Source organism: Eublepharis macularius, chromosome 14, assembly GCF_028583425.1.
Source record: "Eublepharis macularius isolate TG4126 chromosome 14, MPM_Emac_v1.0, whole genome shotgun sequence".
In the NCBI taxonomy this organism is placed as follows: Eukaryota; Metazoa; Chordata; class Lepidosauria; order Squamata; family Eublepharidae; genus Eublepharis; species Eublepharis macularius.
Window position 1 is genome coordinate 37391520 of NC_072803.1, and position 27906 is coordinate 37419425.

A 27906-nucleotide genomic window follows, 5' to 3' on the forward strand; every position below is an offset into this window, starting at 1 on the left:
CAATCCTAGACTTTAAGCTGTTGGTGGGCCTTTTGCTTTGTGCTGTAGAGGTTCCCCGCCCCCCCTGGGTTTTGTTGTTGCTGAATGTGTGTGTGATTTTTTCCCTTTTGGTTTGCTTCGTATTTTGAAATAATGAGTATTGCGGTGATGGAAAGCACCCTCAAGTCAGAGTCAGTGGCGGGGCTTTCATGGCAAGAGACTAACAGAGGTGATTCGCCATTGCCGGCCTCTGCAATCCCGGTCTTCCTTGGAGGTAAGGCCAACCCTGCTTAGGTTCTGAGATCTGACGGTATCAGGCTCACCTGAGTTTCTTCTTTTTTTTTCCCTTTTGGTTTGCTTCATAGTTTAAAATGAGTATTGTAAGCCGCCCTAATTGCCCTGTAGAAGGGCGGGGAGTAAATAAATAATGATACTGAGGCAGCCAAGCTGCAAGGGGAGCCAGAGTAAGCGGTTGCTCCCTCCTTTGAGATTGCTAGAGTGAAGGTCTACCCGACGCGGCCCCCCCCCCCCCCCCGGCTTGCAGTGCCCAGCGCTGGACTCCGGAGGAGGCCGCTGCATTGCAAACGAGGATTTGCCGCCCCTCGGAAGTGCAGCGGCGCTGACCCTGGAAGTGAACCGGGAAGGAGGCGGGCGCGTCCTCTGGGCTGGGCGTCCTCCTTCCATGCGGGGTGTTTGGTGGAGCAATCCGGCATGGCTGAGGCGCAGCAGCTGCGGGTTCAAGAAGCCATCGACAGCATGGTGCAGGGCCTAGAGAGAGAGACCATCCGGAAGATGCAGGTCAGGGCCGGGAGACGGCGTGGCTGCAAGCGCGTGGGGACTAATCGGGGAATGAATCCGTGGAGTCGCGGCTCTCACGTCCTCCTTCCTCCGTTGACGCCACTGGGCAGGAGACAGCGTCGCTTCTGGTTTCTGGTGACCTTGCCGCTGTGCTGGGGAGACACGAGTCAAATCCTAGCACAGACACGAAACAGGCTAGTGACGCTCTCGTTGCATGCCCTTCCTCCCAGAGTTGGGGTTAGGACATAGTAATCCCGTATATGCATGCAGTCCCTCACCAGAAAGGGGGAAATTAAGATATAATAAAAATGTTGATTCTTGTTATGTATAAATAAGACACTTTTAAACAAAAATGCTATGAGCCATACATTAACCTCGTTCTTGTAATATTTATAAAAAGGATTTAGCTCAGTCCTGGTCTCCACAGTTGGCAGGCACCAATCCAGAACCAGAATTCATAGTGCAGTCCTAAGCAGTTACTCCAGTGTAAGCCCAGTGAAATCAGTGGGTTTAGACTGGAGTAACTCTGCTTAGGATTGTATTGTCAGTGTGCAATCATTTAGTCTATTTTCACACACATTGGATAATGATAATGAATGAATGAATGAACGAATGAACGAACGAACTTCAGCAGTGGTTTGTAAGTGGATTTTCTTGACCCACGCAGGAAACTCCAGTTGCAAATGGTCAATAAATGTATTGAGAGTGTATGAAATCAGTGTGAGTTTCTTGAGAAAACCAAAGCTGGGCTATTGAACAATAACATGGCAATTGATTTCCCTTTCTTCTGGAAGGAGAAACTACCTCTTGGGGGACAGGTCTGTTGCAGATGTTAACTTTGATAGCCAAACAGAACATCCACCTATAGAGGCAGTGTACCTCTCAATACTAGCTGCAGGGGCTGTTGGCTTCATGCCCAACTTTGTGGACTGCCTGAAGACAACTAGCTGACTGTGGTTGGAAACCGAGGGGGCCAGACAAGCTTGTGTTTCTTCTGGATGTGTCCTCTTACTGATGTCCAGCTCTTTGCAGGGAATCATGTTCAGGTGCAGTGCTGCCTGTTGTGAGAACCCCAAGGCCTCCATGCAGCAGGTCCATCAATGCATTGAGCGCTGTCACACTCCCCTGGCACAAGCACAAGCAGTTGTCACCCAGGAACTGGAGAGATTTCAGGTGAGGAGGTGGGGGAAGCACCTGTTTGTTTTGTCCTTGGACCTGGCTAGAATTGCTATATTCCCCTGGTTGGTGTCAGAACTTTTCAACAGGTCCAGAGTGCTAGAGGCACTGATTCCCTCCTGACATAGGTAAAGGGGTCTTTAACGCCATCTCCTCTAGTGCAAATAGTGACAGAAGCAAAGCCAGTGTGCTGTAGTGGCCAGAGCAACAGACTAGGGGCAATCCAGGTTTGATGCATGGAAGCTCTATGGGTGATCTTGGGCCAACCACCAGCTCAGTCTAACCTACCACATAGGGTTTGTTGTGAGTTAAAAAATGGATGAGAGGACAATGATATAAGTGCTTTAGGTTCCCACGAAGTGAAGTAAAATTAAAAATAAAAATTCAAAAAATCCATCTGCTGCTGTACAGACTGCAGAAGAGTGGGTTGTTTGAGTGGCAGCTTCTGCAGAGAGATTTGGGGTACGGTGTTGTCCCTGGGTATCGGGCATTATGGTGGCACTAAAGAGTATGTTTTTTTCCCCTTTTTCCTTCTTTTTAACAGAGGATGGTCTATTTTGTATCCTGGTATTTTTAAAGGGAGATTTGAACAGACAAACATCTTGAGAGTTTATTAAATGCCCCATTATCTTGCAATTACTCAGTAGCTAGAAAAGGCACTGATATTGAACTTCAAATATATTTCAGTTTCTTTGATTAATCAATAAATGACTGTGGATGAAGAAGGGAAGTTCTTTAGCGGGTTCTTTTCCAGTCCACACAGTTTCAGGGGACCAGTGGAGAACCAACCACAAGTCTGCCAACCTTTCCAATGGGGCATCTCTCTCAAAACTGGGCGGCTGAGCAATAAAACAGCAGCTGATCCCCTGCCCCCCCCCCCTTTCTGTTGTCCAGATGGAGAAAGAAGAAGCCTCTCTACAACAGCTTTCCATTGGCTGTGACAACTAAATGAAACCTCTGTTCAGAGGCACTATACCTGTGAAGAGAAGATGTTAGGGTTTAAATAGCAGGGGAGGGATGCCTAATAAATAAAAATTCTGTAATGAGTTGGTGCTCCTCCTTGGTAGGATAAAGGGTTTTTTGTTTTATCAAACAAAGACATTACACATAATCATACATTAACAAAACACAACAAACAAATCAAAAAGCTCCCAAACCCAAAAATGCAAATGCAAAACAACAAAGAACGTGAAAAAAGGAAAGAAAAAAAATTATAACGTTTACTATTATTGTCATACACTTAATTTTCCAGATTCAATAAGGTGAAACAGTTTCTAAGCCTTTCATGTCAAGCACTTAATTTTATTAATGCAATTTGTTTTCACTTGAAGCCTCGTTGGCCGCTCACTGCCTTGTGTTCTCCCATCCCTAGGACCGCCTCTCTCGCTGCACAATGTACTGCAACGACAAAGCCAAGGACTCTATGGATTCAGGGAGTAAAGAACAGCAGGTCAAGGTGCAGCTGGAAACCTGTGTCACAAAGTGTGTGGACGACCATGTCCATCTCATTCCCAGCATGACCAAGAAAATGAAGGAGACTTTGGCAGCCATTGCTCAATAGACTTGCTGGCATTGTGCCAGGAGGGCAAACGGTGACTTGTCAAAAAACCTGGGACGGGTACAAGGAGTGTTAACTGGGGATTTGGAAATGAAAGACGAGTGCATGCAGAATGACTTGGATCATGGAGGCTTCATAGTGGTTTGGGAAGGAGGCTGCATAATTGTGAGAACGAGAAAACAAGTTCATATGTTTGCAGGCCACTTGGTTTCAGTGATGTGTATGCACAAGCTGCCTTCGATAGCAGTATTTCCTCCTGACTGTGCTGAAAGGGAGGGGAAAACCATGACAAATATGGAGCAGGGAAGGATTCTTCATAGATGCTACGCTTGTGTCTCTGGAGCTGTGCTGCCCTGTGTCAACACTGTCCATGCATACTTTTCGTAGGACATCTCGCAGACATGTCTCTTTAGTGCCCTGGAGATGCATAGCAGTTCCATCCGTGTTTTCCATGGAAGGAGCTGGGATGCTGTGGCATCTTTTCCTATTATGAGATTATATTTTAGTAGCAGACACAGCAGTGCTCTAATGAGTTCATGCACAAATGTGAATTCCTCAAAGCTGAAGGCCAGTTTACACTTTTGGCAGTACTGAAACATTTGTATGCTTGCATAGTTAAATGTTTCCATGTAGGAGGAAAAACACACCCTGTATATTGAAAGATCAGGGAGAAAGCTAGGCTAAACCCTTCCTGGCATGTTAGTTTTCCACATGCAGGGAACAAGTGTGTTTCCCGTGGGGAGCATTCAGTGTTAACTCCTCCACCTCCACCTGCTGCTATCTACCAATCTAAAGTGATACAGTTCAGGAAATCCTTACCACTTAAATGGTTAGAAAAAATGGGCTTCTAATGGTTTCTTTTTGGAAATCTTTTTGATTTTGCTGGAACACTTCAGTCCTGCCATTGACACATGAGTATTGCCATATCCCTCTGGTAACACCTGGAAGGCATCCCAAAGCCAAAAAGAAAAAATAAATTAAAATCTTGTTTTTTAAATTCAATTTGAATTCCGTTGATTTGTATTTTAAGCATTTTCCAAATTAATTTAAGCAGTGGGAATGTATACCTTGGTCATGAAATATATATGATCCTCCGGGTATGGCTTCACTCTTTCAGTAGTGTTGAGAAACACTTTTCAGATGGAACATGCATGTCACAAGCAGATCAGAAAAGGGTGATATTGTCATTGCTTCTGCCTTATTTAAGGATTAAATAAATGGACCATATGTCACAGGAGCAGTGTGCCTATTAGACTTGAACAATAAGGGGAAGTCATAAGGAAATCTACTTAAGATCCTATCAAGTCTATTCTATGGGGCTTACTCCCAGGAAAATGTTCTTAAGATTGCACCAAAAAACTCCTGTAATGAGTTATTGAGGGGAAAAAAATAAAGTGTCCTTTGAAAGGAAACTGTCAGGGCTACCCTGTAACTTGAGATATAACTCCGCTATAATAGCTGTAAATGTATACCAAAGTCAGTCAGATTTGGTATGTGGCTTCTGTAATTACCTGATCCAAAAGCAAAGCAAAAACAAAGTTTTATTAAGAGAAAGCAAAATAATGCAAAATCGTGTCCATATTGTTAATATAATGGCCACCACACTTCCCTCTGTATGGGACTTGTGTGTTTTGTTTGGTGTTAATTTGATCAACCAGTGTTCCTACCTGAAGGCTAAAAGAACAACCAGATAACAAAAGATGAGTCTTTTTTCTTCTCCCCTTCTCCATTTTAACATATAGTCTGACAAAGCTGGGGATTTCAAAAACGTGTATGTTTTTGTGCTATTTAGCTGGTCTTAAAAAGGGTATCACATAGGGTTATTTTATTTTGCTGCAGATCAACAAAGTTACATGCATTTTTAGTAAAAATTTTGAGGTAGGGCTGCCACACTTCTTAGGGAATCCAGAGAGCTAAGGCTTTGTAGATATTCTTGACTGAGAGATACCATATAGAATGATAGTTTCTGGGGAGAAGGTGAAGCAGTGAAGCCATACTTGTTAAACAAACTTGAATTTGCAGTATGACCATGCCTTTGTAGTCCCTGTGCTGGCCTCCCCCCTGCCCCCCACATCTGTTTCTTTTAGAACTCTAGAAAAGAGAGGCGTTTGGCTACTGTGGCTGCCTCTGTACTAGCATTGTGTTTTGCTTCTTGCTATGTTGAGTTCAGCTGTACACAATGAAAACCAAGATGGGATGGATGGAAAAGCTACAGTTGTTGGACATCTCCCTTCCTGTTTCAAAATGTCATCTTCAAATTAAGAGGTGACAATTCTTTTGGAAAGTTGGGTGGCACAGTATTTCAAATATAACATATAGCTTCCCTCTTCAAGTGAAATAATATATTCCTTTGCCTTTCAAAAAGAAAGGGCTAATTTATTTGTATTAATAATCTTTCAACTGAAATCAGTAGTTATTCCACAGTGTTAGAGCTAGAGATTCCACTACTGTCTTAGCCGGTTTAAACACAATTGCATGAACCAAAGCAAAATTTAATTTATATTGTTTATAATCTTCCCTTCTCGCTGAGTGAAAATAAATCAGTGCAATCCATAGAATGATGCATCTAATAAGCAAGGTAAGAGGAATTGCAGAAATTTTGAAATGGAGCTATCATCTGAATACAGGTATTAAATGTGACATGTTAAACCATGCTGAACATTGCATCAATATTACATCAATAGAAAAACTGCAGTCAGTCTGTTACGATGTAGCCCTATTTCTGTTATAAGAATGTCCTGAACAATTTTTATTTACATAGTTTGCTAAATGCCAGGAATGTGGGAACCTTCCTGACCGCAGGCAGACCATTCCACAGGGTGGTGGGGCGACTACGAAGAAGGCATGTGTATAGGCAGTTGTTGATTATGCCCCTCTGTATGGAGGCACCTGCAGAAAGCCCTGTTCAGATGAATGAAGTTCTTAAGGCAGGACATAGGTGGAAAGGTGGTCTTACAGATAGGAAGGTCCAAGTCCATGAAGGATTTTGTATGCGATAACTGGTAACATGAATTGAACTCAGTAACTGATGGGCAGCCAGTGGAGTGTCTGCAGAATGGGTGTGCATGCTTCACCTAGCTCCTGTTAGTAACTGAGTTGTGACATTTTGCACCAACTGGAGTCTTAAGAGTTGATTTCGAGGGGACATCTGTGTAGAGTGCATTACAGTACTTGTCTTGATGGTACTGAAGCATGGACACAGGTGGCCTGATTGGTTGAGTCAAGGCAAGAGTCCATACTGTGAAACTGAGTTGGAAAAAGCATTACTTGTAGCTGCGTTAATTTGCTTCTCCAGCAGTAATGCTGGATCTAGTATAACAGCCTGTATGCCATTAAATGCTGGATCTAGTATAACAGCCTGTATGCCATTAAAGGTATTTGAATTGTGTAACAGCCAGGCTCTTAACTGAGTCAGCAAGGGTCAGTTGAACCCATCAAAAGTGGAAAGCACAATGTCTAAGCCTTAGGCTTCTCAACCAGCATTACTTCCAACTTACCTGGGTTCAGTTTCCATTTGTTCATTTGCAGATAGGTAGTAGCTCAGGACCTCTACTGCATCCCCAGGGGGTTTGGATAGATGCAGAGCTGGGGGGTCATCAGCCTATTGATGACATCCAGTTCCAAAGCTACGCATGATTTCTCCTAAAGGTTTTACAGAGAGGTTGAATAACATGGAAGATTATATTGCCCCCCCCCTTTCCCCGGGAACCCAACAAGACAACACCTACACTGAAGATAGTCGGTCTTCAACAGCAACCCTTTGAATCTAGTCCACGAGGAATGCTTTAAACCAGTCCAAGGCACATCCCTAATACCTCCTGTCTCAAAACATCTCAACAGGATAGCATAATCTACTTGGTACTTTCTAAACAAGGATCGCTGCATACTGTGGAAGTATCCTCTTCCCTGTTTTCTCCTTTAAACAAAGGAGTCTATAAATGGATAACGCTCTCGATTGGTTCCCGTTTTACTTTCAGAAGGGGAACGCTGATTGGTGATGGTGAGAATCTTGAGGCGGGCGATAACTGCAGCCTCAGCGGTGATTGGTTGCTAAGGCAGGCTAGTTTAGCTGCACCGACGCTTCTCGTTTTCCGGCCCGACATGTGCAACTGTGTGCCAATGCGCCTGTGCTGCGGGCTTCGTTCTATTGGGGGTGAGGATTAGAACGTCTTGACGTAATACGTCAAAGGAACCGCTAGCGGGAGAGAGGAGCTGGTTGTAGGTTCGGCGTTTGAGGCGGCAAGATGAGTAAAGCGCACCCGCCGGAGCTGAAAAAGTGAGTTCGGGCGGGCGGGCGGGCGAAGGAGGCTAGTCAGTTCGGGTACTTCGAGGACCGGTGTGTGTGTGTGTGAGGGAGAGACCGCTTGGTGAGTGGCAGGCTGGTGAGAAGTAGAAGGCCGCGTTCCCGTCATGCATAGCATGGCGCTTGCGCATCAGGGCTCTCGGAGAGCTAGCTGCATGGGAATGGCGATCGCAGTAGTGGTCTACCTTGCAGGGAGTGATGGCGGCCCTTGTATCAGACGAAGCGAGCTTAGACTCTCGAAAGCTCATACCTTGGAAATCTTGTGGGTCTCTTAAGGTGCCGCTGGAGTCAAATCCTGCTGTCCTATTACAAACCAACGCGGCTACCCGCTTGAGTTTAAGAGAGTTACTGTTCCTTTTCCTTCTGGCGCCTGGAGCGTTAAAGTTAGGAAAGGGTTTTTCTTTCTGAGTCTCAGAAGGTAAACCAAGGCTCGATAAAGCTGAAAACTGCCCGTACGAATGTCCTCATTCAAATCTGCTGACTCTGGAAAGCATACCCTGAAAATCTTGTTGGTCCCTAAGGTGCCCACGCACTGAAATACTACTGTTGTACTGCAGACCAACATGCTGCCTGAAACTCGCTCAAATAAACAAATGACTTTGTTCCTGCAAGAAGGCCTGGATTGTAAAACCTGCCACTTCTCCCTTAGCTTCTGCTTCATGGGGGTAGGGGTGCCACAGTCACTGAAGCAATGCTGGCCTGACTTTACCCTTTGTCTCCTATAAGTTGCTTTCATTGTTGGCAGTCTTTACGAGAGAGTGCAAGAGTGGCAAATGAGTCTGCTGATCTTCTGTAAAACAAACCCTGTTTTAGTACAGTTTATTGAGAGTATCATTTTTGTAACATCTAGTAGTTGAGGCACGGTTTCATTTATCAATTCAAACAGGCAGGATTAATTCTCAAACCTGAACAATTCCACTTTTGGATAAATCTCAACTACTTATGTGATTTAAATGTTGTGTACATGCATTTCAAGTTGGAAGTAGGTGTGATTCCTTCAAAGGCTTAATAATAGGGAGCTTGGCCTGAGGACTGGTAATTCTGCTGTGTATACAGGGAATATGATCTTGCCCAATGCAATAGAAGAGGCAGGATACTGTCAGAGTGGGCTGATAGGAGGATGCAAAGCTGCAGTTCTAAATCACCCAGAGGAGCCACGGATGTGGGTTCTGAGCTGGTAATTTCTAATTTCTTGTTTCACTCATTTGGCTGCTATTCTGTAGCTATAGTACTCCATCCTAGATGTAGGAGGTCTATCAAGTTTCTTAGCATCCTCAAGAATGGTCTGATGAAAGGCTCCTTACCACTCCTGTCCCCCATGATATCCTCAAGACATATCTTTGTTGGCCTTTTTTTTCAACTTTAATATATCCATTTCCTGAAGAAGACACTTTGGCCGGGGGGTGGGGGGCACTATGGACTTACCATTGAGATCTGATACTTTATTATGATTTAGCTTTCTATTGACACTTATTTTAAATTTCAGATTTATGGACAAGAAGCTGTCATGTAAGTAAAGCATTTATTTCTTTGTTCAATGTATTTTAGTAGGAGAGTTTTCTGGAGCTGTGCAGTTAGCCCCATACCTGAGAGTAGCAGTTACCCCAGGTGAGCAGCTCAGGCATCCCAAGGCTGCAATTTAACAGTTGGCAGCAGATGGTTAACAGAATAGGACTGTCTTCATTTTCTACAGAGACAGCAAAGGAAAACCCTGGGATAGCGCCATAGCCCCACTGTACACAGGATCCTCTTTGCGAGAAATGCATTACTGTATTGTTAATGACTTAGATCAGTTAAGCAGCACTTGTTCTTGGAAATACTGAATACCTGATCTTGCATACAGTTCAGATTTTGTTCCCCTGTAAGGTGGGGTCAAAATGCATTTAGTTTTGAAAGAAAAAAATGTCCATTGTATATTTCTTTATTTGCTTATAGGAAATGAATTAACAAAAGATAAAATTCACTTCTGTGGCCTCTGAGTCAATGAAACTATCTATTTAAAACTGTTAGTTCCTTAATTATTTCTCTAAACCATGTTGAAGAACTTTGGTATTCAGTACTGTCAAGAAACTGACTACTTGTTCCTTACAGTGAAGTTGAATGGTGGTCGACATGTCCAAGGAATACTAAGAGGTTTTGATCCATTTATGAATCTTGTAATAGATGAGTGTGTAGAAATGGCACCAGGTGGACAACAGAACAACATTGGTATGGTGGTAAGTGGAAATTAATTGACATTTTAAGAAAATGGTTTGGACTATATTTAGCTAAGCCACTGTGTATCTAATCTTTTGTATGTATTTTAGTCCATTTTTCTTGTTAAGCCTTAAGGCAAATTACAAAATCTAAACAATACAGTTAAGCTGCATAAAACGGTCCATGAACAGAGCAATAAGACTGGGACTAGAGGAATTAAGGCATTTTCTAGTCAAGTACCTCATGTTAAGAAGACTGAAAGTGAATTCATATTGATGACTTGTTGGGCCAGAATTTTATACTTTCTACTGCTGGATCAGGCAGAATTAAAATATGAATACGTTGTATTCATCTTGTGACCACATTGGTATACAGTTATCAAACTACACATGATGTTAAAAGTTACTGTTATCTGTTATCAAAGTACACAATTCTAAAAGTTACTGGGTTCACACGTGTTGCCGCCACAGAAATTTTGTAGAATATTCATCTTTGACAGCATAGTTTTTCTTAAACTGAGAATTGCTCAAAGTAGACACTGCCACTTGATGCTATATAGAGAACTGAAAACACTCTTGGAATTTAGGTGTGTCTGTAAAAGTATCTTTTGTGGTATGGTTCCCATCTTTCATGTGGTTTTTGACCCATTTTTCCTGACCCTTAATGCCTTAACCATATGTGAACCAAGAATGCAGGGAAATTATAGCTACATCTAAAGATGCTAATGATTTTTGTTTGATGTCTTGTAAAATGAATCGGTTGCCCTCTGCTCACTATGATGTTTTCTGTGACAGATGAAATCTGTAGATAACTAAGCACTGAGCTGCGATGATTGTTGATGGGGGTTTAATGATCTTAGAAACTTTTTTTGTGGGATATATCAAATGTCGTAACTGATTTCTGTTTTGATTTGTAGGTGATTCGAGGAAACAGCATCATTATGTTGGAAGCCTTGGAACGAGTATAAATTAACCAGTGTAGCCTGCAGTGGCATTTTTATAGTTTTGTGGATTTCTTGTAACATTCTTTTTTTAAAAAATAAATTTTTAAAATGGACTAACTGTTTTGAACCCGAGTTTGCATAGTTGACATTTTCAGTGCAGTAATAGGAATCTAGCTGTGAGATCCCCCCCCCCTCTGCAATTCTGTGCCCTCTGACATCCTGGATTTAAAGGTGATTCTTTCAGCTGTTAAGCAGGTCAGCAAAAGGATGGATACACTCCATAGCTGCAGCCATGTTAGCCTGTTGCAGACAAAACAACCTTGTGGCACCTTAATGACTGGCAAACGTATGTTGGATAAAGGAACTTTGCTAGTAGGTAGAAGAAAAACTCCTGGCAGTAAAGATCATAAAATAATGCTTGTTATCCTTTAAAACCTATACTAGAATAAGGCACAACTGCTATAGTGTACTCTTTCACAGCTAGTATAAAAAAATACTACCCGAACTCAGTCCTTATCTTATCCACTTTAATAGCAAATGGTCAGTAGTTATCTTTACAGTGCTGGGCATAATGTAATACCATTTTGCCTGAGTTGTATAAGTAGTGAACAAAATAAGAGGATTCTCCTATCATCTGATGGCTTTCAAGAAACAGCGTAAAACCCAAACTTCACATGCACTGTTGCCTTGCTTTCTACTAGGCGATGTCCAGTCTGTTTTTCCATAAATGCTTTTTGTGCATGTTTTCAACAGGTGCTGCACTATACTGTTGGACACACTTTACCAAATACTACTCCTGCACATCTTATCTTCCTCTCCTCCATGCACTTTAATACCAGTGTAGAACACAATGGATTTCACCCAGAGGCTACTGGAGACCTTAATTTTGGTGTCCTGTGATCTGGCTTGGAGTGCTTAGATTTACAAGCTGTAAACTGATTTAAGATTAACACAGGTGCTTAATTTCATTTATTTGTGTAGCCCAAATGAGATTAAAGTTAAGCAACTTTATGACAGAGTGAGGCTTAATTATATTCAGTGTTCTGTAGTGGGTATAAAAACATTATGCAGAACAATGGTGATAGGCACCACATAAGACATGATTATAGTCATGACAGGTTTCCTGTGTTAAGAAATATTCCTAGAGATCCTTACCTCTTTGTTAGTGAGAGCATGAAATACTCAGTTATTAAGTGTTTCAGTTACCAAGTGTTCTTTAAACAGTCTAGTTTTTTTCTTTGGGAAAGGGAGTATGCAGTCTCAAATAACATTGCAATTTTCACCATAAAGAGTTTTTTTTCTGATAGTATGGCTTCCAACTCAGAGCTCTGTTTTGAGTCTTTCATGCAAATCTTCCTGGTCAATCATGTCCATCTTTTCATACCAGCGGTGGTAAGCTAGAAGAGCAGCATTTTTGGCTGAAACTGTGCTCATCTCCATGGCGCTAGCAACCCATTCTATGCTGTTGAGGTAGTACATTCTACTGTGGAGGATGATGGGTGGGCATTTCTCTGGAGGGCTGTAATGCGGGTAGGCTAGCCACGTTTTTGCTTTAGTGGAATCATAAGACAGGAAAAGCAAGTTCATTTGCTCTTTGGTGAGAGGCTGGGGTGAGAAAATTTTCCAAACTCGAGGGCCCAGTAATGGGTTCAATGCAGCTGTTCGGTCCTGAACTGGAGATACAGTGCCCATGCTATTTATAAACAACTTGGGATTCTCCATTGTGAAAATGCCATTTAATTGGAACTGGGAAGGATCCTGGTAGCCAAAGAAAGAGGCATTGATGTGACCATGGACAAATGTTGCTACGGTCTGTTGATAGGGATTGGAGAAGTCCGGAATGGGTGGATTGAAGTTGCGGAACGTTATATTGGCAATCTTACGGTTCAAGGGGGTTGCAATCAGTATGATGTTGTATGCATCTCTCGCTAATCCAGATGTAGAATTGTAAGTCACTTCATAAAGATTCACAGTACCACCTTTAAAAATAAACAACAAAAAATTACTCTTTTGGTACTGTCACAAGTTTGCCTGTCTGACAAGCCTGCAAAGGGGGTGAAGTGGGGCGGTTGGAAGAAATTCACCTAAAGTCACCCACAAGTTTTAGGGGAGAATATGGGTCTGAACCCAGGTCTCCCTATCCTGGTGCAATACTGGCTTCAATGCTTCTGAATTTTCCTGAAAATGCAGTGCATCTGCAGGGGTTGGATCTCAGCAGAGTGTATATGAGGGGGGAAACGATTTCTTTCTGCAACTGGGATGCATCCTTGATAAAGCTTCATAGGCTCCCCTCTATGGATCTGCTTGATGAAAGGAATGACTGTTTACCTCCACTATGCTCTGCTTACATATTTAATAAATAAACCAATTATTAAAGATACTGTGAGTCTTCAGTGCACAGAAAATAAAACTGATAGTGCTGCCCCTGGAATGTTTCACTAAGAAGTAGTGGTGGGAAACTGTGTGTATTTGTACTGTTTGGTGAGTCTTTACTGGGCAAAGTCCCTAAATTACACAAATAGCAAAGTCATACTCTGTGTCAGGCGGCAGCAGCATTTTCAGTAGCTGCCCTGCAATTATTAAATCTCATCCCAGAAAACTTAGAGGAGTAATTAATGATTTACCACACAATTGATTATGCAGGCTAGATCTGACCTGAGGCACCGTTTGCTATGCCAATTAGTTCAGAAATTTGCCTGTTTTGTAGGCGATAGTGTCAAAAGATAACACCGATATGCTGACTTTTGAATCACTAGAATTAATACTTTAAGCTGTGATTTCACAGATAACTTGCACACAATTTATAAGGCTGGATTCAAAACTGTTCAAAACGTTCGCTGCAAAGAGGGAGTTGTGTGACTGCTGTAATTTCCCTCTTCCAACTGCAACCCCTTATGCCACACATCCCATACATGTTTCTACTGTCTCTCTGAATGTGATTCTTATGGTAGGAGGAATTCTTTCCCTGCATACAGTCAAAGCTCATCCTCCCATAAAAAATTGCTGGACCCACAACACAAGTGGGATCTAGCAACTGGCTCCACCTGTCACAATAGCTAGGTCCTTGGCTCTTTGTATTTCATGCATATCGAATCCTCAGCATTTTGTTTCTATGTTGCCATTCGCCATCATGGTAAAAGGTTTCTGCAGAATTTCCAGCTCTTGTTTAGCAGCTTTCTTACCTGTCTGACAGCTGTTCTCTGGCTACATGCCTCTTCCTCAGGATTTACGCAACTCTAATGAGTTTTAGTTTTATAAACGGTTTCCAAAGCATCCTCACCTGAACGTCCCTTTTGCTGTATCTTCTCTTCTATAGAAATGACTGTGCCAGAAATCAGCTGTGCTTTAGAAGCATACAGAAGGCCTGTGCATACTAGTTTGTTGCCACCTTCTACTGCCCAAAGTCCACCATCAGTACCTGCTAAAGATACAGCACCTGCCAGGAAGAAGGAAAACATCAAAGTTTGGAAAATGCCCTATTCATAAAACAAATGCAGGAGGGAAACTGGTCTCCAAGTGAGCATAAAACAAACTGATATTTGAGGGCTCTGGGAAAATGGTACATGGGAGGTCCTATTGTAGAAGTTACTTTTTATTGCCTGATTCCCAGTATTTGGTGGAGGACAACTGATCAGCCATCTGGGAAGTGCTGAGTAGGAAACTTGTGCTATTAAGCAGTTAATACCTAAGCTGAAGAAAAGCTGTTCCCATGCAAAGATTTTGATTTGGAAATTACTGGTTTAAAGACAGTACAGATAGCATTGCTTTCAATGTACATGCAGGACACGTTTGCATTTAATGGGTTTGTTGTGGGGAAGCTTTGGGTTCCTTCTGGGAGAAAAGGGGGGGTATAATTTAAGTCTCTACATGCAGCTTATTAGTCCTGATCACCAACAGTGGGCCATTCTAGATAAGGTATAGTTGAGCCCAGGACTGCAAAGGGCTTTTGCTTGTTGGAGTAGGAGGAAAAAAGCCAAGTTTAGCATAGTTCTGCTATTCACCTTATAGGCCATTATGCTGCAGTGTTCACCTTTTCTCCCAAGTGCTCCTTAGGAATTAGGATTTTTACCCAGGAATGTCTACTAAAAGACCTGTTAGATGTATATAGGCCAAGATGTTGTTGCAAAGTAACCCCGAATGGGAAGATTACAGGATTAAAACGGGTAAAGGATGAATAAGGGATGTCGATGCTGACCTACTCATTAAAGTATGGTGAAGACCAGAGCAGGGAATGGGAAGAAGTGAATGTGTGTTTCTAACCTAAGTGTCAAGTATAAGTTGCTGGATCTTTACCATCTACTTTGAGATCCCCAATATGGACCATGCAATTCACATCATTTCAAAGTGAAGGGCCCACAAATGGCAAACAGGAATGCTTACATGCAAAAGGACTCTGTTGAAATAACCCCATCTTGCCATTCAACTCACCCGGTGCCTTTTGGTAAGATCACAGTCTCACTGTTCCTCAATAGTGCAGTGGTGAAACAGGCTAATATCAGGAAAGTGAACTTTGACAGTGGGGTGATTTCAAAGTTACTTGTCAACTCTACCCTTACAGTGATGGGCTCTGTGAAGAAAACACTGGGGAGTGGGGACAGGTAGAAGTTGGTTTGTTATCCAATGTATTTGGTTTTTGCACCTGCTGTCTAAACCATAAAGCCACGGTTGTCAATGTCTTGCATCAAGGAATACTTTCCACATGTGGGATTTTTCTGCTGTGGGCCAAAATGTTAGCAGTCAGACCCCTTCTCATGCTAAGAGGGCAGTTTGTAGATGTAATTTCATAAACCCCTTCCTCATATGCCATAAGCACAGAGCGCTATCCGGCTCAGAGTGGACACCAGCCGGACAGGAGCATGGAAATCTACCAGAAAGCTGAGTCAGTCAGCTGGCTGATCCCTCCATGCCCCAGTGAGTGACACATACCTAGAACAATGAGCTCTTCCAAGAACTCCTGGCTAATCTCGGCAAGCCCTGCCTCTCTTCCTCAATTCACCTTCCCTATCAAAGCTAGTCAGTGAATCTGATAGCTCTTCCCATCCCGCAGTTACTGGATCATCATGCACCATTCACACCTTTAGTGTACTGCAGGTAAAACCATTAAGCCTCACCTAACTTATTGTCTAAACCTTCGGATAAGCCATCAAATCATTGTCTTTGAGGCAGACATCAGTTTTGCCCCAGGATACGTTTTGCCCTATAAGACACCCCAGACACAAGTTTTTGTGTGCGTGTTCTGGATCCATACACTGACCCGCAAGTTCACACTTGAGCCTCTTCTCGCAGTGAAATGCCAGTCATTTTTGCTGCTGCCTCTGCGGACCTCCCTTTCTTTAGGATTGGTAAATATCACCCTACCCTGAATTGCTCTCCCATTTTTCTCCGTTTTTTTCCAGTTAGCCTTGTATGTGTGCTGTGTGTGTTTTGTGCTTGTTTGATTGCCTTTTATTTCTCTTTAAATAAACCTTTCCTGTTGAACATCTGCCTGTTTTATTTGAGAGTTCTCTAAGGTAATAATCCCTGTATACATAGGTAAAGAATCCCAGTTACCTCCTCTTGCTATGTCTCCTTTAAGCTAATGCTCCCAACTAATTAAGAAGACCTCCTATTTGGGTAAGAAAATGCACTGGAAAAGTTGCTCCTGGGGGGCATATAATCCCCCCTGCCCAGAACAGTGTGAGGGGGCACTCATAAGTCTGCGGTGTGAGAGGTAATGGGCAGAAATGGTTCCCCCTTTCAACTGTCACAATCAGCGTCCAATCTAGTAACTCTACTCAGTTGAGAACTGTTTTAATATTGTAAATTTTATGTTGTAATCTATCCCTTTGTCTTCAGGATAGTTCAAGATAAAAATCTAAAACTGTAAAAGGAACAAGCACCACTCACCTACAAAGCCATTGATACTGGCACTTTGGCCATAGTTTACTCTCATGACTGGAGTAACTATCTCATTGATGAACTTCTGAGAAAAGCCAGACTTTTGCATGGATTCCTCAATGGTCTGATTCAGCATCTGAAGGAATTCAGCCCCTCCGAGAGCATGAAGTAAACCCTCACTGCTGCTGAAGGCGTAGTCATGAGCCTGATACCGATAGATCCTTTATCCAAAACGGAAAAGAGCCATTAAGAAAGGGGCAATGAAGACTATGCAAGTTTGCATAGGATTTAGTAGGAAAGGCAAGTAGGGAATTTAGCCTTCAAAATTCTTTAATGTAAGAGTATTCTAGTACTGCATTAAGTATTTTTAAGTTATCTTGTTTCCATTAACAAAGCAATTCCCAAATCATTCTTCTGAGCTAAACACTCAAGTTCTTAATGTTAGTACTTTAATTTGATTACAGCTCATTTAAAGGCATAAGGTTGGCAATTTCCAAAAGCACAACCCCGTTTTCCTTGCCAATACTTGTAAATGATTGGTTAGGGATCTGTGTGGCCCATTGGTGGGGGTAGTCTTTTCTTCCTTGTTTATAGGAAGACTACAGATTTTACCACTTACAGTGCTTAGATGCAACTGAGATGCAGCCAGTAGAGGGTTAAAGGCAAGCATGTTTTAACATGCCAAGGAAGACAATGGAGTCTACAAAGAGACTTTACATTTTTATTCTTCATTCTCAGCTACATGTAACTTCTTATGTTAGACCTAGAATTCACAGCATATTTTAATCTATCTAGCTGTCCAACAGGACATTCAAGTTGTTTTAACTGCCTTATGAGCTGGTGGTTCTGTTACTCCATAATCTAGATTCAGGAGCAAAGACTTGAGATCATAGTACCTTCCTAGCTCTTCTGCCTAGAAGCAGTATTCTTTAGCATTGCAATCTATGGCACTCTTAAAAATGTGTTTATGTGTGACCTTTTTCCTACCAGGTTATTAAGTCTTTGCATTTTGGAATTAAATTATGCTTTGTGCATTATTACCTCATAAACTTGTCCAGAATTTCTTCTACCCACATGTACATTCGCAGAGAATTCAGTCCATAGCGCCAGAGCAGCTTGATAAAATTCCAGATGTACCAGCTACTCTCTTCAAAGACAAACTCATCTCCATTGTAAATGCCCATGAGGCCACCTTGACCTTTAGGAACAGAAAGTCCTGCAAATTTGAGAATGTGAACCTGTGAGCTAGCAAGAGCTGTTGTCAGAAATATAAGAAAAAGTCCTTATTGTATGGAATTGAAATGTACAAAGCCACAGATTCTGAATGGGCCTGGGTTGGATCCAGGCTAAATTTACCAGCAGTAGAAATGAACTTTCCTAAACCGCTTCCCCCTCCCACTGCTGCTAATTGATCTCCACAATCGCTGCTCCTAGGTGATGGGGGACATTAAGGAACAATGGAGGGAGGCTTCTAAAGTGGGAATGGGGAATCAGTGGGATTTGCCAGTTTAGCCTGGACTCTACCTTCTGATACCAAAGGTGGGAGAAAGAGGCCTTAAATATGGCTATGCTTTGAGCCATGCTTTGATCACATACAGGTTAGATGGCTGCAATGAGCTTTATGTGGGGCTCCCTTTGAAGACTGTCTAGAAACTTCAAGATGTAGTTGCCAGGTTGATTTTGAGGGGTGAGATACAGGGATCACATCTTCCCTGTGCGGAAAGGTATGTACTGTCTGTCTATTACCAGGATCAATTCTTACCTGTTGGTTCTTACCTTAGAGGCCAATAGTTTATGGACCAGGTCCCCAAAGGTCTGGTTCCTTCCCATATTTTCCAAATTGCCAATTAAAGTCCTCATCCTGAAGCACTAGCCTTGGTGCTCCCATCCATGGAAATGAAGCTGAGAGGTGGACTAGATATAGGGACACCTTGGTGTTGGTTTCTATCTATGGAATGCCCTCCCCCTTGAAGCTCATCTGGCACCTCTATTAGTAGTTCTTAAGCATCAGGTCAAAATATTTCTGTCATTCAAGCCTGTCACTGGCTTTTATCTTGACACTTTGTTTTCTCCTTGATTTTAAGTCTGTTTTATGTTGATTTTATATTACTGGCTTTACTGCCTGCTGTTTTGGTTTGTTTTGTGAGTTATTTTAATTATAATTTAATTTTAAAATATTGTTTTATTTTATGTTATCCACTTTTGGTAGATTCTGAAGAGTGTGGGTATTAATCTTTTACATGGAGGGAGGTGTGAAAACATTGGGAGCAGTTTGACATTCATTCAGTAGAGGGACAAGGCTCAAAATGTATTAGGAACTTCTGCATCAGTCTTAGTTTCTGCCCAAAGTTTGCCTTTTGAAATCAGAGTTTCATATGGGATTGCTCAAGAATTTCTGTTGTGCTCATGTTCTGCAACCTCCCCAGCTAACCACAGATCTTACAAAAGTTAGAAACACAATCTCTGCGCTTGCTACAATTTGTCAGGGATGGCTGTTATCACTGTATACACTGCCATTGATATAACAACAGCAACAAAAAAGGACCAAACCCCAGGCTCCTGCCCCCAAAAGTTTACAATTTAAAGTTTGCCAATAGGAAGACAGTAAAGAATAAGTTGGTACAACAATAATAGGAAGTGTGCATATTTGCACACTTACTGTGGAAAGATATAGCTTTAGAGGAAGTAATTGCAGGATATGGATGAAACAAAACCACAGTAATTACCATGAGAATGCAACTTAGCAGGAAAAGTATCCTGACTTGCTTCCTAGGCGAAAGAGGGTCATACCTAATTCTTTGACAAAATGCTTCATGTGTAAGTTAAGAGGGTGGATGACAGCTCCTCCTGCTTCATAGTCTTTTCCTTCCAGGTTGATGGTAGCCAGACGGCCACCCACAGTTCCTCTTTCAAATACATCAATCAGGACATCTTTTCCAAACTTCTGGCGTAGAAAATAGGCTGCGGATGTGCCCCCAATGCCAGCTCCAATCACAGCTGAAAGGGTTGTAGGAAAATGTTATTTTATTTCCACAAAACTGAGACGTGCCTGAAGCCTTTACTTCAGAATAATGGTGGAAATTGTCAGTGAGTACTCTAGCAAATGTTTGATTCCATATATCATTTTAGTATGAGAAATTTTATGAGGAAAGGCTAAAGAAATTGGGCATTTTACCTTCATTGGAAGAAAATTAAGGTGGGAACAGCACATGCTGATAGTTTTCAACAGGATTATTGACAACAAAGAAATCCCTTTTTCAATGTTACTCACTAAGCCAAAAAAATAAAATCTATTTAAACTATAAAAGGGAGGTTAAATTTTAGGAATAGCATCCTCAATGTGTACAGATTAACATGTGCCATCAAATGTGGACTCAGATCTTGAACCTGAATCTTGCTCTTCTACTGCAGACCAACATGGCTGTCCACTGGAAACTACATACAATCCAGACATTTTCTTCATGGTACCCTGGGTTACTGAAGAATTCTCTCTGTTAATGGGATTGTAAAGAGATGCAATCTGTAGTGACTCCAGCCAATTCTGTGATTATGGCAGCTGTTTTTTCTAACTGCTAGAGTCTTTAACGTTATGGAATCTCCTTTCTTGGAAGATTTTCAAAGAGAAGCAGACAAGCATCTTTCTAGACGGTGCACTTCCCATATCTCACATATCAATTGCCTGTAACAGTGCCAATTATAAAAAGGGGATTGTGCAGTGGTAGTATCGTAGCCAATGAGGTTAATCCGAGGTGCGATTATTGCTAATTGAAAAAGGGGATTGCATATCATCCGCCACTGAAGACTTTTCCTTATGTATTACTGAACCACCTTATTATTTAGATTTGCAGTGACACACACATACAGCCCAATTCTCTGCACGGTCACTTACACATGAATCCCACCAAGTTGAGTAGGACTCATCTCCAAGAAAGGAAGTGTAGGATTACAACCTGAGACAGTGATGGCAGAAGGGACAATGACCTGTTCTGTACTTGGTAGCTATCATGGCAAGGTACATCTGGCCTCAGTCTCAGAAAATTAAGGTTTTAGAGATTATATTTCTTGTTCATCTGAATTAATGACATGCCAAAATGATGCATCCTAGCCAAAAATACAGGAAATGCATAGATTTCTACCAGTTGTGACTTATCCCATCAAGTACAGCATAGAGGAGCAACACCCTTCTCCCTTCTCTGTATCTCTTTAGGACAGAGGCATTCCCTCATATTCAGGCCCCATAACTACCTGGTCATTCAAATGCCAAACCTGCACCTGTAAAATTATGTGCAAAATCAGAATCTCATTTCACCTCTAAGCATTGGATTAAAGAATGGGTGGAAAAGGAATACACCCTTTTTGCTATTCTTATTCATCCAAAGCAGATGGATCAAAGCAGATTACAGAACTCACATTTCCTAAAACACATGTTATAAGAAAACCAGGTAATTAAATAATACAAGAAAACAAGAAAAAAAATGGGGCTGCAATTCAATGAACAAATGTCACAGACTTTCTCTCTTGTGTGTGGGGGAGGTGAATTCCTTTTAAAATAGACACATGGAAACTAAGAGTCCCTTTGTTTCAAAGCTCTAATCACATTGCTCTAATCTTACCACAAAGCTGTATAAAAATGGCTATTCTCCACAGCTTCTTTCTTCCAGGTGGACAGCCCTCGACTGAAGAGGTCAGAAGTTTATATATTTTCCAGGTATTGTGAAAGCCATATCTCCCAGCCAATAATCACTCAATGTTGTCTTTTAAGAATTTTATTTAAAGTCAGACTTTTTACATGAAATGGATAACAAGGATTTGATGACATCTGCATTTATGGATTAAGAAACATGAACAATAGCAAAAAAGGGGGGTTGTGACTAACCTAGAGTAAGTGTGACTCTAGAAATGATATATACTTGTTGCGGAGAAAATCTGAACTCAACCTGTAGTGTAATCTAGGGTTGTTGGTTTTTTGCTGATGTTTTCTTTTCCTTTTCCCTTTTAATTATATAGATATATGTATTGTTATAATTAAAAGGGAAAGGGAAAAGAAATATATAGATATATGTATTGTTCCCCTTCTTGGATACACACCTTAACGCGGTGAGGGGGTTTGAGTGTGTCAGTGAAGCTGAGAGCAACACCGCCAGGAGCACAGGCTTGGTCAAGAGTCTAAACTCCTGGAAGAGTCACTCAAGGCGGAATGGTCAAAGCTGAGATACCAGACTAAGATGTATCCACCCTCTTCAAGATTCAATGGAGACATCAGCAGAAGAGAACTGAATGTTCCAGTGGTGATGGAAGTGGAAGAATCCTTGAAGGATAGCTACTGGGCAGCAGCAGTAGTGGAAGGTGACGCTAGCAGAGGATCTCTCACAGACAACGGCTGTGTCACTTCAACTAACCCTGGTTAGTACTGCGAAGCAGAAGAAGGCAATGGTGAACCACTTCTGCTAATCTCTTACCTTGAAAACCCTATGACGAGACAGTCCAAAATGAAAAAAGTTATAGTCCTAGAAGACAGGACCCCCAGGTCGGATGGCACTCAATTGGCTACTGGGGAAGAGCCGAGGACAAGTACGAATAGCACTATTCTTAATGATGGGACTGGATTAAAGCCAAAAGGATGTCCAATTGCGGACATGAATAGATGCAAAAGGAACGTCCAAAGCTGTGCGACACACATAATAGGAACATGGAACGTGAGAAGTATGAAAACAGGTAAGCTAGAAATTGTAAAACAAGAAATGGAACGTTTAAACATTGCAGTCCTGGGTGTGAGTGAACTAATGTGGACCGACTCAGGACATTTTCAGTCAGAAAATCACACAGTGTTTTACTGCGGAAATGAACTCAAAAGAAACGGTGTTGCTCTAATAGTGAGGTGAGACATAGCACAAGCAGTCAAGAGCTACAACGCAAAGTCTGACCGAGTAATATCAATCAGACTTCAGGGAAAGCCTGTTAACATAACCATCATTCAAGTTTATGCTCCAACTACGGCTGCTGAAGAGGAAGAAATAGAAAACTTTTATGCAAGTGTCCAAGAAGAAATTGACCACATACCTAAACAAGATATGCTGATAATCATAGGTGCCTGGAATGCAAAAGTAGGTGATAAAGCAGAATCAAACATAGTTGGAAAATTTGGATTAGGATCACGAAATGAAGCAGGAGAGCGGCTCATAGAATTTTGTGAAGCCAACAACCTGTCCATTGCTAATACATGCTTCAGGCAACCAAAAAGGTGATTGTATATGTGGAAATCACCAGGTGACCAATACAGGAACCAAAGAGATTACATAACTGGAAGCAGTAGATGGAGAAGCTCTATTCTCTCAGCTAAAACAAGACCAGGAGCTGATTGCGATACAGATCATGAGTTGTTAATATCAAAAATTAGAATAAAGCTGAAGAGAAACACTAAAAGAATCATAGTGCCAAAATACAATCTAAATAACATTCCTGAAGAATTTAAAGACCAGGTAAGGAACAGATTTGCAATACTAAGTTTAACTGATCGTGAGCCAGAATAATTATGGGCTGAAACTAGAGATATTATCAGGGAACAATGTGCAAAGACTATCCCTGTAGCCAAAAGAAAGGAGAAGCCTAAATGGATGTCTGAGGAAACTCTTAAAATTGCTAAAGATAGATGAGAACCAAAAACAAAAGGCAACAGAAATAGGGTCAAAACTCTAAATGCAGCTTTTCAGCAACTTGCACACAGAGACAAAGAAATCTATTATAATAACCAGTGCAAAGAAATAGAAGAGAACAACAAAAAAGGAAGAACAAGAGATTTGTTCCAAAAGATCCAAGAAATCAAAGGGAAATTCAAGCCACGGCTTAGGATGCTAAAATATCAACATGGAAATACAGTATCTGATCAGGACAAAATAAAGGAAAGATGGAAACAATACACTGAGGAACTATACAAAAGAAATGGAAGGATGACAGATACTTTTGATGAAGAATCTTTTGATGAAGAACCAGAAATCCTAGAAAGTGAGGTAAAAGCTGCACTCAAAGCAATTGAGAGAAACAAAGCACCTGAAGGAGATGAAATACCAATAGAGCTATTTCAAGCCACAGAAATGGAGTCCATCAGAATCTTAACAAGAATATGTCAACAAATATGTAAAACAAAACAATGGCCCACCAACTGGAAATACTCAGTCTACATTCCAATCCCCCAAAAAGGGGATGCCAAGGAGTGCAGTAACTATCGGACAATTGCATTAATTTCCCATGCAAAGTGATGCTCAAAATTATACAGCAAAGACTCTTACCATATATGGAACGAGAAATGCCAGATGTTCAAGCTGGATTCAGAAAAGGAAGAGGCACCAGAGATCACACTGCAAATTTACGATGGCTAGTGGAACATACCAGGGAATTTCAAAAGAAAATCAGCCTGTTTTATAGATTACAGCAAAGCTTTTGACTGTGTAGATCATGAAAAGCTATGGATAGTCTTAAAAGCAATGGGGGTGCCACAACATCTGATTGTTTTGATGCGCAACTTGTACTCTGGACAAGAGGCTACTGTCAGGACAGAATATGGGGAAACAGAATGGTTTCCAATTGGCAAGGGTGTCAGACAAGGATGCATATTATCTCCTTACCTGTTCAACCTCTATGCAGAGTATATCATAAGGAAAGCTGGATTAGATCTAGAAGAAGGTGGAGTGAAAATTGGTGGGAGGAACATTAACAATTTGAGATATGCAGATGACACCACATTACTAGCAGAAAATAGTGAAGACTTGAAACGACTACTGATAAAGGTTAAAGGGGAAAGCGCCAAAGCAAGATTACAACTGAATATCAAGAAGACAAAAGTAATGACTACTGAGGAACTACACAATTTTAAAGTTGACAATGAGTAAAATTGAAGTTGTTCAAGATTTTCTATTCCTTGGCTCAATCACCAACCAACAGGGAGACTGCAGTGAAGAAATCAGAAGAAGATTGAGACTTGGAAGAGCAGCTTTGAGGGAGCTAGATAAGATCCTTAAAGATGAAGATGTCTCTCTGGGAACCAAGATCAAGATAATCCAAACTATGGTATTCCCCATTGCCATATATGGATGTGAAAGTTGGACAGCAAAGAAAGCTGGCAGGAAAAAAAAATGATTCATTTGAAATGTGGTGCAGGAGGAGAGTTTTGCAGATACCATGGACAGCCAAAAAGACAAATAAGTGGGTACTAGATCAAATCAAGCCTGAATTCTCCTTAGAAGCTAAAATGACAAGACTAGAGCTATCGTACTTTGGTCACATCATGAGAAGACAAGATTCTCTGGAAAAGTCAATAATGCTAGGAAAAGTGGAAGGCAGCAGAAAAAGAGGAAGACCTAAAACGAGGTGGCTTGACTCAATAAAAGAAGCCACATCCTCCAGTTTGCAGGATCTAAGTAGGTCTGTTAGAGATAGAACGTTTTGGAGGTCTTTCATTCATAGGGTCACCATAGGTCAGAAACAACTTGACGGCACATAACACACACACACACACACACACACACACATGTATTGTTAGTGTATCATGTTTAGAATTGTGTGTTTTTTCTTATTCTCTGTGTTTATTGTTTATTATGTTACGGTGTATAGTTTATAGTTTAAATAAAGAAAAATTTTAAAAGGAAGAATTTTATTTAAAGTCAATCTAACCAATCTTAAAATAGTCAAACATATACAAAGATACAAAAGATAGTTCCATATATCAGATAGAAGTAGATATGTATACGTGTTATCATTCCTTATCTATCTTAGATTTAAAAGATAAAAATACAATTTTAAGAATCTCACCAAAGCGCTTACAGAATAATTAGTTTCATGAAACCCAAGTCTGAAAGATTCAAGGGTCTTTGGGTGTGCTTATCTAATATAGGCTCAATCTTCCAATATGTCCTTTCCCTATGGCAGGAGTGGGCAATTGTTTTGGCTCGGGGGCCACTTTGTGGGAGCGGAGGTTAGCGGAGGGCCGCACCTTCTAAAAAGATTGCATTCATTAGTTAACTGCATTTCAGAAAAGGTATAAATTGTATCATAAAAATCAATAAATATAAATTAAATAAAAGAGTGGTAGTTTTATTCAATTTATTTATTGTGCTAATTTCATATCATCTATAGCTGCAAGCACATTTAATTTTAGAATCAGTTTAATGAGACAACTGTACCCTATCACACTTTTCTATTGTCTTGGCGGGCCACAAAAAACTCTGTAGCGGGCCGCATGTGGCCCGCGGGCCACAATTTGCCCACCCCTGCCCTATGGCATGGCATGAGTTTCTCTCTGAGGTATAGAAGACCTTTCTCATGAAATAAAATGTTGCAAATTGATTATCTTCATTCTTCACATTTTAAGATTATATTCTGTGCATCGATCCAACTACTATAATTTATCTCCTACCAAGAACTGAACAGCAAGAACATATCTGAGAAAAATATGTTTTGCAAATATGAAAATAAAGCAATTGTCAGGCTTGCTTCCCTTGTTAAACCAATATCTCTTTCAGACTAGGTTCTGCAACACAAGTATCTGCATATGTCCCAGTGAACTCAGCAGATCTTACTTCCAGGTAATCAGGAATAATGTCAGTCTTGTACAGCCCAGGTTTGCCAAGCTCCATAATCCTGCTGATGCAAGTTTTTACAATTTTTCTTAAAACGTTTCTGCTTTTAACAGTTGCAGAACGTATGGTTACAAGTAAGATGTAACACCTTTTGTTCTCAGAAATTCTGGGATCATTGTTTGGTTGCTGCTGAACATTTGCAGAAAGCCTTTACCTTTTTCCATAATGGAGAGTATTCTCCTTCCACCTTTTTTTTTAATTTAAGGGACCAGTATCATGGACAATGCGATTTTGAGTGTTGCAGGGAAGGATGATTTAAAAGCACCATAAAGACAAGACAGAATTTTAGTCCAGTGGCATCTCAGAGAACAAAAAGCTAGTTGCAGGTAGGCTGCCTGTTGGTCTGCAACAGAAGGGCAAGATTTGAGTCCAGAGGCACCTTAGAGACCAGCAAGACTTCCAGGGTATGTCTCCCCCAAACTCTGGAAAACCAACATGGCCACCTACCTGAAACTATAAAGGCAGAGCGTATTTAAGCATGTGCAGAGCGCGCTTCCCTTAAAGGGCACCTGCTTTTCCTTCTTTCAATGATTCGGAGGCCATGACGCACGCTAGCAATAGGCTTAGACGGGGATACTTCTGCTTGGGATGGCACTGCAAGTCTTTCACTAAGAAGCTGGGCGACAAGAAGGAAAACACACAAATCTCTGGTTCTGTGTCCTCCCCGTCAGGCGGGTCAGACAAAATCCGAGTGGCGGGCTACTTACGCAGCAGTGACCTTTGCCCGCCAGCCAGCCAATACTACGCTCGGTCCCCTACCTATTCGCTGAGGCGGGTAGCGCAACTCCTGGGAGCCCGACGAGAGACCCCTGCACACGGAAGCCAGCAGCAGATAGAGGCGGGCGGACCCCGCCAAAAGCGCCCTCATGGTGCAAGCTGTGGTGGCGGCACGGCGGCTGAGGAGAGCGAGACAACCCGGCGCTCCGACGCGAAGGACAGGCCCGCGGCTGACTAGTCCTGGGCTCCACCCAGCTTCGTCAGTCGTCAGGGGGCGGGCAGGGTCTGTCCGGAGAGAGGGAAGGAGGCTCCGCTCTGAGGCGGGAAAAACCTCAGGCCTGGCGAGAGCCTGCAGGGTGGAACGGGCCGGCGCCTCAGAGGGCGGCTTGTCTGAGGGGATAGATAGGTCTGCCCGCCCCCGATCACCACGAAATCCTGGCGAAGAGGTGCAGAGTTCTCACGTTGCCAATCTCCAGGTGGGGGCTAGTTATTATACCCAACCCAGCTGAAATCCTTTCTCACACTCTGAACATCAAGTTGCTCTCTAAGGTGCTGCTGGACCCGAATTTTATTGTTTCCCTCACCAAACTTACCTGGATCTACACACACACCCTGCAAATCTCCAGGAATTTCCCTATCCACAGATAGCAACCCTACTTTAGACAGGCAGGATTAATACTCAGACCTGAACAAGCCCACTTTGGGGGGAATTCCAAATGCTTGTGTG

General features: G+C 41.8%; 3 protein-coding genes and 1 pseudogene across 5 annotated transcripts; 3 read left to right on the plus strand and 1 right to left on the minus strand.

The window, feature by feature from the left end:
* The first annotated feature begins 653 nt into the window (after positions 1–653).
* On the plus strand, positions 654–3714 carry FAM136A (family with sequence similarity 136 member A). Its single transcript, XM_054997621.1, has 3 exons — positions 654–777; positions 1810–1950; positions 3326–3714. Exons 1-3 carry the CDS (start codon positions 691–693, stop codon positions 3512–3514), a joined length of 417 nt encoding a protein of 138 aa, XP_054853596.1. The 5' UTR covers positions 654–690; the 3' UTR covers positions 3515–3714.
* Positions 3715–7680: 3966 nt separating this feature from the next.
* On the plus strand, positions 7681–11066 carry SNRPG (small nuclear ribonucleoprotein polypeptide G). The gene is made up of 4 exons (XM_054997622.1): positions 7681–7787; positions 9301–9323; positions 9906–10030; positions 10927–11066. The coding sequence occupies exons 1-4, from the start codon at positions 7756–7758 to the stop codon at positions 10975–10977; spliced, it is 231 nt and encodes a 76-aa protein (XP_054853597.1). The 5' UTR covers positions 7681–7755; the 3' UTR covers positions 10978–11066.
* An 826-nt stretch (positions 11067–11892) lies between these two features.
* PCYOX1 (prenylcysteine oxidase 1) lies at positions 11893–27424 on the minus strand. 3 transcript variants are annotated; one of them, XM_054997619.1, is made up of 7 exons: positions 27222–27307; positions 26910–27078; positions 19621–19827; positions 17872–18046; positions 16840–17051; positions 14234–14389; positions 11893–12932 (listed from the first exon to the last, which is right to left on the minus strand). In XM_054997619.1, the coding sequence occupies exons 3-7, from the start codon at positions 19643–19645 to the stop codon at positions 12274–12276; spliced, it is 1227 nt and encodes a 408-aa protein (XP_054853594.1). In that variant the 5' UTR covers positions 19646–19827; positions 26910–27078; positions 27222–27307; the 3' UTR covers positions 11893–12273. The 3 variants fall into 3 exon arrangements, with proteins under 3 accessions (XP_054853594.1, XP_054853595.1, XP_054853593.1); XM_054997620.1 differs by lacking the exon at positions 27222–27307 and adding an exon at positions 27170–27209; XM_054997618.1 differs by lacking the exon at positions 26910–27078 and having other exon boundaries at positions 27222–27424.
* On the plus strand, positions 20535–20603 carry LOC129342741 (U4 spliceosomal RNA; annotated as a pseudogene).
* Positions 27425–27906: the final 482 nt, after the last annotated feature.

Bases quoted from the DNA above. Each gene is read 5' to 3' on its own strand.
- FAM136A (XM_054997621.1), top strand. From the start codon at position 691: ATGGCTGAGGCGCAGCAGCTGCGGGTTCAAGAAGCCATCGACAGCATG. The intron at 778-1,809 runs GTCAGGGCCGGG...AGCTCTTTGCAG, and splicing joins AGACCATCCGGAAGATGCAG to GGAATCATGTTCAGGTGCAG. The intron at 1,951-3,325 runs GTGAGGAGGTGG...TCCCATCCCTAG, and splicing joins AGGAACTGGAGAGATTTCAG to GACCGCCTCTCTCGCTGCAC.
- SNRPG (XM_054997622.1), top strand. From the start codon at position 7,756: ATGAGTAAAGCGCACCCGCCGGAGCTGAAAAA. The intron at 7,788-9,300 runs GTGAGTTCGGGC...TTTAAATTTCAG, and splicing joins CACCCGCCGGAGCTGAAAAA to ATTTATGGACAAGAAGCTGT. The intron at 10,031-10,926 runs GTAAGTGGAAAT...TTTGATTTGTAG, and splicing joins AGAACAACATTGGTATGGTG to GTGATTCGAGGAAACAGCAT.
- PCYOX1 (XM_054997618.1), bottom strand. From the start codon at position 27,330: ATGAGGGCGCTTTTGGCGGGGTCCGCCCGCCTCTATCTGCTGCTGGCT. The intron at 18,047-19,620 runs GTATGACCCTCT...TCAAATTTGCAG, and splicing joins GCATTTTGTCAAAGAATTAG to GACTTTCTGTTCCTAAAGGT. The intron at 17,052-17,871 runs GTAATAATGCAC...TTTTGGATAAAG, and splicing joins ATTCTGGACAAGTTTATGAG to GATCTATCGGTATCAGGCTC.